The sequence below is a fragment of the Gopherus flavomarginatus genome, chromosome 7 (genome assembly GCF_025201925.1).
Source record: "Gopherus flavomarginatus isolate rGopFla2 chromosome 7, rGopFla2.mat.asm, whole genome shotgun sequence".
Lineage (NCBI taxonomy): Eukaryota > Metazoa > Chordata > Testudines > Testudinidae > Gopherus > Gopherus flavomarginatus.
In genome coordinates, this window is record NC_066623.1 from 37,326,413 (window position 1) to 37,339,507 (window position 13,095).

The 13,095-nt window shown below is 37.2% G+C and overlaps 1 protein-coding gene across 10 annotated transcripts in view; it reads left to right on the forward strand.

Moving 5' to 3' along the window:
• ANKHD1 (ankyrin repeat and KH domain containing 1) overlaps positions 1 to 13,095 on the forward strand; it is a 188,612-nt gene that overhangs the window by 127,543 nt on the left and 47,974 nt on the right. For 8 of the 10 annotated variants that reach the window (XM_050962505.1, XM_050962501.1, XM_050962498.1 and 5 more), the window contains one exon: positions 9,820 to 10,569. The exons of the other annotated variants lie outside the window; for them this stretch is intronic. In XM_050962505.1, the coding sequence (XP_050818462.1) occupies positions 9,820 to 10,569 (750 nt within the window). The remainder of the gene's footprint in view (positions 1 to 9,819; positions 10,570 to 13,095) is intronic. 10 annotated transcript variants of the gene reach the window in all.

The following is a 13,095-nucleotide window of genomic DNA, read 5'->3' on the forward strand; positions in this document are numbered from 1 at the left end:
TGAAGCTACATGCCACTAGCAGATACAGTTTTTGAAAATCAGGAAATTTAGCTGAAGCTACATATATAGCTATACTTTGACCACTATCTGCTGTTCTTCCCCAGAGACATCTTTACATCCATGCACTGTAGATCATCAACAGTTCTTTATAAGCCTGTTATTCTCATACTGTGCTAACCATCCAACCCTGTATGCAGGGCTTCCCAGCCAGAATCTCCTCTGATTTATTCTCCCATTGCAGTAGAGTTACACTAGTATCTCCTCTTTTACATTGCCCAGAAATCTATCCAGTCCATCCCACAATCCCAGTGTAGTGGAGACCACCTTTTGACAACTTACATTTTACACGTATTCCATAATCATTCATTCCAATTCTCAGTACCAACAGAGGCAACAACTTAAACTTTTATTTGCACTCCAAAGATGCTAAAAATACCACTCTTCTTACCTCAATTGCCTTTTTTGTTTGAGACCCCACCAACCACATAAACTAGATATTCACCCTTGTCCCATCCACTCTGTGCATAATAGTCGTCCAGAGTACCTCACGTATTAAAACAAGCTGGCAGAGGTCTAGCCTGTTTAGTTCACATAGGCATCTGGAGAAGTAATATATTTGGTAGGCAAAATATTGTCTGACTGTCACCTTAAAGGACCTTCCATTAGCTTTTAAATACATGTTGATCAGAATTATTCAGCTTTAACACTTTAAAAGTGAGTTAGAAAAATATCTATTTTTTTGTGCCCAGCTAATCTTTGGTTGCCAAAAGTAAATACACATACTTGTTACTAATGTATAGAGTAGAACCTATAGTTTCCAGGTTTATAATTAAAAGAATTTAATTTAGGAAAATAATCAGAGTAAAGAAATGAAGAAGGAGACAGACACTTTTTTTATATATTTATAAGCAAAACTACATTGTAATTTAAATTTTGTAGTCAATTCTATTACATCTGTGTAATTGGTAAATTACTAGTATGCATTCTGTGAGGGTCTCACTGGTGTAACAACTAAGAGTGAAAGATAAGCCCATCAAAATACACAACTAACTGGAATAAAATGTTTGACAGTTGTTGTCTTCCTCCGTGGTAAGGGATCAAGGATATAGGTGAGAGTAGTGTATTAGTTAGGAGCTCTATTTGGAAAAATTGTGTAAGCTCTTAACCATTTTTCTGGTCACTGTTTTTCTGAAAATTTGCCAAAGGGGTCCATGTAGCTGAGTAATCTGTGCTGCATATTTTGAGACAAGTGTAATTGGTCCAGTTCCATTATCACTATGACTTTGAGCTGAGTTCCTTAATAAACTGAACCTCAGCATTATGTGGGATTTTCATGAGTGCTCAGTTTTGCACAACCTGTTTCTTTTGAAGTCAGAGAGAGTTTTATCACTGAAGTCAATGAGCACAGAATCCAGCAAGTGCTGAGTGCATTTGAAAATCCAACCTAAACCTTGGAGACTTTGAATCAGACTACATTTTTAAATCTCACAAAATCAGAGGAAGGATATCAGAGGCTATTCTGTGAAAAAGCCGTTAAATAATTTTTTAAAATACACATCTACTCCAATATAACGCCACCCGAGAGAACATGAATTCGGCTATAATACAGTAAAGCAGTGCTCGGGGGAGGGAGGGGCTGCGCACTCTGGCGGATCAAAACAAGTTCAGTCTAACGCAGTTTCACTTATAACATGGTAAGATTTTTTGGCTTCTGAGGACAGCATTATATTGAGGTAGAGGTGTAATAAACTATGGTTTTCTGCCCTCTGAAGTCTGGTCATGCTGAGAAATGGACTGAATCTGACTCTTTATCCTTCTGTAATGATGTTCTAGATAATGAGTATCTAGATCAGTGGTCCCCAACGTGCCCACGGGCACCATGGTGCCCACCGGGGCACTTATGTGCACCTGCCTAGTGCCCAGCAGGGTGAAGAAGCCACAGCCCTGCACCTGACAGCGACATAGAACTCAGGCTGTGAGCGTGGTGGTCTCTGTTCCCAGGAGGCGCGGGGCCCGCCTAGTGCCAAGCAGGGGAGAAAAGCTGCGGCCCCATGCCTGCTGGGGTCAGAGAACTCCGGGGCTGCAGACACCAGTGTTCTCTGTCCTCGTGGCTTCTCTCTTCTCTCTGGATTCATATATTATGTAATATTAAATATGATGATTTTTGTATTTAATGTACAAATACAAAGCAAGCGTTGAAAAATTGTTAGAGCCCGCCTCACTCTTCTGAAAACATGCTACTGGCCACAAAAAGGTTGGGAACCACTGATATAGATGGTACAGGGATTGACAGTGTATAAATGCAAACATTGTCCAGTAGGTATCTGATCCAGTGAGGAAATATTTCTTAGAGCGTATCTTGTCATTCATTCTGGGTTGACTTCTGATTTAGGCAATAATTTCAGTAAGTCAGTAGAAAACTAGCTAGAGTTTTTGGAGATATGCTTTTAACTGCTGTTAACTGGATGGGTGGAAACAAAATCCCAGAATCTTTTTGAAACTTAGCAGTTGGTCTTCTAACTTGCTTAAGGGCAAAGTGGTGATGCACAAGGCTGCCAAAATGAGAACTGACCTGGAATATGATCAGATTAGCTAGAAATTGCACTTCAATCCCAGGCTATCCCTCTAAAATGACCAATCTTTATGCAGTTAGACAGATAATAGAAACCCAGTCTTTTAGGACTAAGGCAAAAATTCTTGTTCTGGAGCAGTGTATTTTAAACTGGGTATCTGGTTCAAAGATGTTTGTGACACAATGGTGAAGAGTAAAGCATTACACTCTAAAGCATTTTTTTGACCAACTAAAATTTAAAAAAGCAGGCTGTTTTCAATCTTACTGTGTCAGATGTTTCTTTTGGGGTAAATATTACCGTGATTAAACTTGCAGATGTTACCAGGGTCCCTGTAGATTCTGCTATTACTGTAAAACAGTAGGTTGCCATTTAGGTAAGTAAAAAATGAAAATCTTAGATGTAATTAATATTCCAAAAATCTCTCTCAAAAAAATTGAGATGGTTCTAGAACTTGGACTTCGGAACAGCAGGATAAGGAGAGCTTTATCATCCATTGTAAAAGGAGACAAATTGTTTTCTCTGGGCTTGTCTACACTTGCAACACACAACGCTGCTGTAGCGCTTACTGAAGATGCAACCTACGTTGACCAGAGAGCTTTTCCTGATAGCATAGGTACTCCATCTCCTAAGAGGCAGTAGCTGTATCAATGAGAGAAGCTCTCCTGTCCACACAGCGCTGTCTATAATGGAAGTTAGGTCGGTATAACTTTATCACTCAAAGATAAGTTTGTAGTGTAGACTAGGGCTCAATGTAGGGAATGGCATACAGATCAGAAGTCAGAATTCCAGGAATTTGCCATTACAGTCAGGCATGAAACCAGGGCTGACTCTAGGGTTTTTGCCGCCCCAAGTGGTGGTGGTGGGGAAGCTGCAATTGTGAACTTCGGCGGCAGCTCCACCGCGCCGTCTTCTTCGGCAGGTCCTTCTCTCCGAGAGGGACCAAGGGACCCGCTGCTGAATTGCCGCCGAAGAACCTGACGTGCCTCCCCAAGCACCTCCTTGCTGAGCTGGTACCTGGAGCCTGCCCTGCATGAAACAATATGGATGAAAGATTGTTCTGAATTTCTTGATGGAAATAAAGTCTGTGAAGACAGCAGCCATGTTTTGCACCAATTTATGTTTGGAGTGTTGAGATGTAGGAAGTCTGTAAAAGAATTGCAAGCTAAATGAGACGAGAGAGGGATATAAATGAGTTTCAGAACAGTCAGGGTATTGTGTTCAATGCTTTGGAGTTGTAAGGCAGATTTATATACCTGGGAGATCTGGGGGTAAAACCAAACAGGTTACCTATATGAGTAAATAAGATTTAAATAAAGGAAATAGAGTACTACTCCTTACCAACTCTTTATCAGTTGGAATTCTAGTTTGGGATATACTGAGTTTGGGGGGAAATAACCTATGATCCAGGATTTGAAGCAGGTAAAAGTTAAGGCAAGGACTGAAGCAATGACTTTGGTATCCTCTGCATACAAGTGGTAGTCAAAGTTGAATTCTCAAAGAATAGGTTCAAGAGTGGTATGTGGGATAGGACTGGGTCCTGGAGAAAACCATTGTGAGGAGAAGTCTAAGTAGTGTAGAGCAAATGATGTTACCAGTTGCAAATGAAGAAACTAGCAAATGATTATGCATCCTGTTTTTAAATATTCTTCTGTTGCTCTTCTTCCACTTTCTTACTATTTGAGCATGTAGACTGAGCAATTTTCTCCCATGTCACTTGAGATTACCTAATAGTCATTGACATTTTTGTCTAGCAACAACTGGGATTTCAGTGGCTCTGAATCTTAGTTCCATCCTGAACAAGTCTCGTAAAGAGCAACCAAAAACAGTTGCTATGGAGATGAGAGTTAAGAAAAAAAAATTCCCAACTTTCTCTTTGCGGTAGATGTTGCAGTGCTGGCCTTTACAAATTATATTGGTAGTAATAAAGTCAGTCTTATGTTACTATTTATATTGCATGATAGTCTGACTATAAAGTCAGATTTCAGATGCACTAGTGTGGACGCTTATCAGTTTACAGCTGTTCTTAGTATGCATATTTTTAAAATAACTTACAATGACATACTGTAAAACTAAAAAATATAACAATATAAATACAAGTTTTTATAATATGAGAATAAAATTACAAGTAAGGGATAATGCAAACAAATTACCCCAATTATAGTGACTGTGCTAACTAACCTTTAAAATGTAATGATTTTATTCATATAATTAAACAATACAACACAATAATGCAACTTAAATAAGGCACTTTGAGTACTCAAAGTGGTTCTTTATTTTTTATGATATGGATAAACTATTGCACAGTTATTATTTGGGTTTTAGTTTTTTACAGACATAAATTAACATATATAGTGTGTGTTCAAAATTGTAACCACTCTTGTCATATGAATCTGCATGTTAAAGCTTCCCAAATAAATTGACATTAACCAATTGAATTTTTATTTCTTTTTTTGTACCAATGTGTCAGATGTCCACTGATGTCTGTTAAAAATTAATCTTAAAAAGGAAAAGAAAATTTTAAAAGTTTGACTTAATTCTAGATTGCCTGGCATTTGAGGTTTAAGCCCTCTTGAAACAGTATTTCAGGAGTCAAAGTATGTAACATTGCCGTGATTTTAGGCATCTACTATATGTATAGATGCAGTGAGTATAGTTATACCAAGGAGATCTAAAAATCTGCTTATTTCAAATGTGATTTCTTTGAATGAAGACTTCTTTCCTCAGTCCATTTTTTCCTTTCGTTTGATTTTGTAGTGAAGTGTTAATGTTACATTTGATATCCGAGTCTTAAATAATGGCATTGTCACAAGTATAACTGAATGTGGCCTCCTGCAGAACTTCATTCTGGGAACCATGAAATCCATCATAAACTTGACCATTTGGGCTCTGCTGTTAGAAGCAACACGTATGGCTGTGCTCAGCTGATTCAGTTTGTAGATCTTTGCAGTTAGGTCTTTTAAAGTGTGAAGCGAATTTTAGATTATCCCAGAAAAACAGATTTTAGATACTAATTTTTAAATATTTGAAGATCGTAGTTACTAACAAAACACTACTTTGATTTACAATGTAAATTTTAGTCTTGATAAACACACTTAAAGTTCAAACACTAATTTTCATTCTTCCCTCTTACCTCCCTCCTATCATCGACAAGATTACAGGCACTGATCTTTACTGTCTTGGAGAAAGTTTTGTAATGTCCTGAAAACTGAACCCATCCACTAATTAGAGACTGACTGAACACCTCCATGCTCTCGTAATTGCTGGTGGAAAATATGTATCTCATTACTGTCCACATATTGTCCACAATACAATGCCCAGATCTGTCCAACAGCATACTGTGAGCTGGATTCATATTCCCTGTAATGGTTAGAGACTAGATGCTCTGGATTCAGGCCACAGATCAGTTTTTCCCATATTCTCCTTGCACAGATTTAAAGGACTCTAAGGCCCATCCTGCAATGGTGTAAAGAGCCTCCTATACCTGTTATAAACCAGAAGGGTCAGGTCTTTGTACAGGACTATACTAGTGCTGTTAGAATCCATGTATTTTTAGAAGGGAGAATTAGAAGCTTTTCATGTGAGACTTGTTTTCTCCACAAGTAGGCAGGTAAAATTAATATTGATGTTAACCGTAACTGTTTCCAGATTTTATGATCTGGTTTTGTTAAACTGCGACTTCACTTTCCTGAGGGGATAGCGTTACCTATCAGGGAGAGGCTGTCTGAGCCCCCTTTCTAGAAAAATCCAGAGAGGACAATAAAATAATCTTGGGAATTATGAGAGGGCAGCTCAGCATCTAATACCTTTAGTTTCTCAGCAAGAGACTTCAAGGAAAAAGATTCTTGTGGGGCTAGATTTATTAAACCTTCATCAGAGTAACATCCTAATTTGACAAAATTGACTGACAACAATTTTGATATTTTCTTTCCTTATTCCTGTATGTATTTTATCACGATACAAGAAATAACTTTAAATATATCTTCAGTGACCATAAATATAACTAACTTGGATTAGTATATCTATAAAACTTAAAGGTACCAAAGTTTAAAATTATTTTACAATTAATTGATCCTTTGGCACAACCTTAAAGGTATACTGCAGTGCAAAACCAGAAACTGAGTTAAACACATTTCTGTGCTAAGTGTCCCCCTTAATGAGCCCAAATTAAGTTTTCTCTAACTCTTCATAAGATTTTCCACTTCTTTGAATTTCTCTTGTTACTTCTGATTCAGTGACTATAACAGGACAGAACATTGAGACTAGGAATTTGCTGTTGCTATCAATTTTATTTGGAAAGCACTCAAATATGATGGTAATAGTACAAAACTAGAATGGGTGGAACTTCAGCTAGTAGGAGGCTTATTGGGATTTGTGCTATCTGAGAATGATGCATGCCAGGATACATCCAAGATGTCAGGTAACACTGAGGATTTCAAATGAGGAAACATTTTATTTTTCAAATTGGGTAAAATTTATTTTCATTCCCAAATAGGCTAATGGAGGCATTGAGCATACAGAGTTTGGGTTTCTTTACACTTCAGACTCTGCAGATGCACCGCTGTAACACTTCAGTGTAGACACTGCCTGTGCCAATGAGAGAGGTACTCCAGCATAGGTAATCCAGCTCACTGTCTACACTGGGGGGTTAAGCTGGCTTAACCACATTGCCCAGGAGTGTTGATTTTTAACACCCCTGAGTGATGTAGCTGGGTTGATCTTGTGTAGCCAGTGTTTGAACACTTTTTTTTTAATTTTTGCCCTTCATTTGACCTGTAATTCTACTTTGGCTGGGAATCTTCTTAGCTGAAAAATGTCTACTTTTTTCCTCAGAGTTCTTCAAAGAAGAATAAAGAAAAAAAAACCCTGTATATACCCATATATATTCATTATTTGAATCTCTTTTGATATTGTAAAATTTATTGTATAGGCAAGCTAGTTATATTTTAAAAAAAAAGGTACTGTTTGAAACACCTAATCCTACAGGCAGGCAAAAACGAACCACTGGGGAAAGCATGTAGGTACTGAGAAGTTCTGCTAAGCCGAAGCCTAGACTGCACCTTTGCTTCTGTAAAGTAAATTTTCCCTATGTGACGTGACTCTGGGGATTTTATTTTATTTTTTTAAGACCTTATACCAGTGGGATAAATAGATAAAATTTGCTGAAACCTCAGTAGGTCAAGGAATTTTTTTACACACACACAAAATTTGGGAAACAGGAGTCACTGACTTTTCCTAAGTGCCATAACTTGAAAATGGCCTGTCCAGGTAACCTAAGACTTCCCCAGAATCCCTGCTCTGAAGCAAGACAGAGCATACAAATCTTCAGTCACAAAGGGGTGTTTAGTTAATTGGGCAGAAGGAGCTGGACTATAGGCCAAAAAAGGGCTGAATATGATCACTGTCCTCACAATATAAAGAAGAAGCTATTAAACACAGAGGACTCAATCCTTAGCCCTCGTCCAGCAACTTTGAATTGCTGAGGGTTCTTCCTGATTTAGGGAAATCCTTGGTTGGCTAAAGCCAATGTAGCCTGCTCTGTTCTCCCCTTCCTCATCCGCACTCTAGGAGGGGAGGTGGGGATAGAGCACAACGGCACTATATACGATTTGCCCCATATGGTGGTGCCTAATAGGACTGTAGCAGCCAGAGCAATATGGAGCAATCCTTAGGCTGCTCAAAGTTACATCTGGGGCAGTTACAGCCAAGGATCAGGGGAAGCTAAAAGGTGAGAGGTGCAGATTCAGCCTGATGCTTCCAGAAGCAAGAGAAATACAGAAAAGAGTACTGAATGTTTTTTTTTTCTTTTGTACAGCCTTTTAATACACTTCTGTGTGAATCAGCATTATTAATTCTGAATTTTGCTTGCTTTTGATTTTCACCGTAGTATCTAGCTTTCTGCTTTAATGTCAGGTAAAACCTCTTGGATTTGGTAAAGTGCCTTGCTTAAAACAGTTGATGTTAAATACATGTGTTCATCATGAAATCCAGATGACTGAGCAATACAGCTAGTTTTCTTAAAATGATTTGATATCTTTATGCAGCTCTGATTTGTATTGTAAAGCTGAGTTTTTCTTCAACTATATTTTGATTCGGGTAATTTGATTCTTAAATAGTCATGGCTAACACTATAATTTGTATTTTTTTTAAATTCCAACTTTTGATGGAGAATTAGGTTAGCCTGTGTGTAATTTTTCAAGTTTTAGCTCTTTAATTAAAACAACTATTTTATTTGTTCAATATATTAAATTACTATTACTATGAAAATTGGTGTCTGATAAAGTAAGCTAAAAGCTTTTCTCCTCTTTTAATTTTTTCATATTAACATTACATTTGGTATCTAAACACTTAGTAGATTTATTCTTGTGAGCCTGCTCAGTTGGAACTATCAGGTAGCAGTGTATAGTTTTTGCTGTTTCTCAAACTGAGGCTTACCTTCTTGAGGGCTGTGATTGCTTGTAAGCACACACGGAGGTGTGGATGAGGAGGAGGAGGGTATTTATTTCTTGCTAGATTGGTTTTGAAGAGGGATTTTAAAATTCTTAACATTGACCAGAGCTGCACCTGTAGAGGTCTCTCCTTGGAGAAGATCACGCAAGAAATAAGTTAATTTTTCTTTCCATATTCTTACATATAAATGTCCATACTTAATTAAAAATAAGTGCAGATTTGGTTTGGTTTTTTTTTTTCCGTTTACATTGCCAGGATTCTGATATCTGAACCAAAGGGAGGAATACTATAGCATTTTGGGGCATCTGGTCTAGAAATGAAATACCAATGCATTGTAAAGTTAATTTCCCTTCAGTGTGGACAGCCTTGTTTTTGAACTTTGCTTTTGAAAGTTAGGTCTGTGTAAAAGGGTTTGTCCTGTTGCTGGGTTTATTTTGCTAATTTTTTTCTTCTTAGAGCAAATTTACTCAAACCCCACTCAGTCAGTAAATTACTAAAACAGCCATGTGCTGCATCCTCTGATTTTGATTTCCTTGATATCCATTGTCATGAATATGAGAGGGCATTTTAAGCTTAAAATAGCTGTATTACAAGGGACAGTTAGGATCAGCATTTTAAAATTCCAGTTATTTGTCTTGTGCCAGCTACCTAATATGGAGTGTAGGCTTCAAAAATCTAGTTCATCTTAATATGGTTTGACAGATGTGCAGTTTTAGTTGCAAAGTTTTGGGTTGGGAGAGAGGGGAGGTGTGGGATAACTTCAGCATGGCATTTTTTCAAACATTTTTCATGTGCTTAGGTGCATCCAAGCAGAAGTCAAGTTCCCTGCAGGTAGCAGATCAGGACCTACTGCCACCTTTTCACCCATACCAGCCTTTGGAATGCATAGTAGAAGAGACTGAAGGCAAGCTGAATGAACTTGGACAAAGAATTAGTGCTATTGAAAAAGCGCAACTTAAATCATTGGAATTAATTCAAGGTGAACCTTTGAATAAAGATAAGATTGAAGAACTTAAAAAGAACAGAGAAGAACAAGTACAGAAGAAGAAGAAAATATTGAAGGAGCTGCAGAAGGTGGAAAGGCAGTTGCAGATGAAAACACAGCAGCAGTTTACCAAAGAATATTTGGAGACCAAAGGTCAGACAGACACACCACTTCCCCTGCAGCAGCAGTGCCCACACGCAGGTGTCTTCCCAGAAGTGGAAGGAGATGAGGGTCTACCAGAGGAAAACTTTTCAGAGTTACCTCAGGTTGACACATTCTTGTCTAAAGATGATGAACAACAACAGTCTTCACCACCTGCTGAACAAATAGAGTTTGTCCCTATCCAGGCATTGTCAACACCGCAATGTAATTTTTCCAGTAACCTAGGTTATAATGGGACAGATTCTCTTGACCTTCAGAAAGTATTAGGTAATCAGCAAAATGTAGGACAGCAGCAGCAAATTGCTGGACATGGGCAGGGGCTGTTAGTTCAAGAACCAGACGGATTAATGGTTGCCACTCCAGCACAGACGCTTACCGACACTCTTGATGACCTAATAGCAGGTGGGTTAAGAAATATACATATTTTTGCATTAACTTGTGTGCTCAGTTTCCCTTTTTCTCCTCCCCTCCAAAAAGACATCTTGCGGTTTTCCAATTTGGGAATACTTGCTTAAGAATACTTAATTTCTTATTAGTCCTATTAATCTTTAGACACTTCCAAATTCTAACATGAAGTTTTTTCCCTATCCGTTTTGCCAAATTGCTGAAGACGAAGTGCTAAACTTCCTTTTATTGGAGACCTATTATAGCAGCCTCTGTAGCCTCATCTTTTTTTATGATACTTTAAGGAAATCTTGTTGTGAGCAATTAGAAGTTGCCATTAGGAAACCTGAAAATGACTAGTTTTTATTTTAAGTCTTCTATAGAATTTTGCATATAATCCTACGCGGATTTACTCAGTGTGGCAGTTGTCTCTGAAGTATGAAAACATTTTGTCACTTATACTGACAAATGTACCACTATCCTGTCTGCTGGAAGCATTGATACAGTTTAAACACAGTCTAGACTCTAAATACAGATGCAAGACCATCTGTCCCTTTAGTGCTTATTTATGTTTTCAGAATAAATTCTAAACATCAGTTGTTAAAGTAATATGATTACTGTTTTACAAAATTTAAAATGTGGCATGCTAGGATCAAATGGTGGTGGACCCACAAGATCAGTATGTTACATTGCCTGTCTGGATGAAAAGCAAAAATCAAAACATTCCTGGCCTTGCCAATAAGTGTATGAAGATACAAGCAGAGATGAATCAAGGTTTCCCCCACATAAGGTTACATTTGCTAGCCACATTCTGGAAAAAGGTATCATCTTTGTGGAGTTCGCTTCAGGTATCTAGCTGAGATTTCTATTTTTTGGTGGAGGTGTGAAAGATCTAAATATGTAACCACAGTTATATTCATGGGCAGGTCAGTCCTGACTGTCTTGCTTTTAGTTTTTGTTTGTTTTTTGTTTTTAATCAAGCATCTCTCTCACCTCTTCTCAACTCCTTTCGTCTGTCCCTTAGTCTTTATTCTCCTTTCTCTTTTCCTCTTCAGTTAGTCACTGCCCTATCCTCTTAATTTCATCTCAAGCTTTTCAGAAATGTCGAATAAGACTTTTTGCTGAGTCTCACAGGAACCTCCAAACTAGTAACTTGCCAAAGCTGAGTACATGTATTGGGATGGACAGCAATTTTGCTGTCTTCCTTCAAGCCCTACTGGATACTGTGGGATAGTTGTGATAAGTGTTACAAGATCAACTTCCTCCAGATGGTGATGTATAACTTCATTCAAAGAAACTGTCTAGTATGTGAGGGAGAGAGGAATGTAGGTCCTGCTTTCTGACATTTTTGTTGTCCCTTGTTACCCCAAGTCATGTTTCTGCAGAGCATTAGAGATGAGTTAATTTACTTTTTAACAGGAGAAAACCTGGATTATTCTTAAATGTTCTTACTGAAAATCTAATTCGAAACTTCAGAATACAGTGAGGAAAATCTTGCGTTTAATATGTCATTTACAAGAGCTGAATGTTGGGGTTGGATATTATTGCTATAATACATTCTGTATGTATGTATACCACAAATCTCTAAATGGATCATACAATGTACATTGAAATCCTTAGTAGTCCTATTTTAAATTATTAGCTATATGGTCTTCATTTATATATAATGTAACTGCAGTAGCAAAAGGAGAACTTGTAGTGATCAACTCAGTAATAGAATGGAATCTAACTGGTTTTTATACTTGTTGCTTTGTGTATCTTACATAAAATGTAACTAAATTTCAAAACTTATAACATAAATAGCTTAGTTTTTTAAAAGAGAGTTATTTTGTACTTACATTTCCTAAATTTTGTTAGCTTGAAAGTGAAATATGAAACATACAGAATGTTTACTATTTAAAAACCTCAGCTTGTTTATATGACAAAGGCCTAATGGATATTTTATGTCTAACTGAAAACCCTGTCATTTTGTTCAGAATGTGCAGTATTTAACAAAGTGACCATGCATATCCTACTTATTATCCATTAATATCATAAAACTGATTTACTACAGTCTAACCAATTAATAATTTTTCTTAATGAAAATTATTTTTTCTATAAAAGTGAAGTTTTTACTTGTATTTCTTTAGATATTGTTAGTGCCAGTTACATTTAGTAAAGTGCCACAACTATCTTAATATATTTCCAATAATACAACCATGAGTGGAGTTTAGAAATCCAGCTACATATGTTGTTGCTACTGGTAGTAACGAAATTTTTGCTCCACAAACATGTATTTTCTCCTGATTTTCATAAATGTAAGTTAAACTTCCTGAAAATGATTGGAGAGATTTTAGTTACTTTGCTCTAGTTATCAAGAATCATTATTGTGATACATCTTTTAGTAGATTAACCCTCTGAGTCATGGGCTCACATCTTATCATGAAGTTACATGCATTTATTTAAAAATCTACAAAGCATCTTAAAACATATGTTCACCCTTATTTCACATTTTATTCATCTTCAAGATGCTCTTGAACACTGCACCCTGGCAAGTTTGCAGAT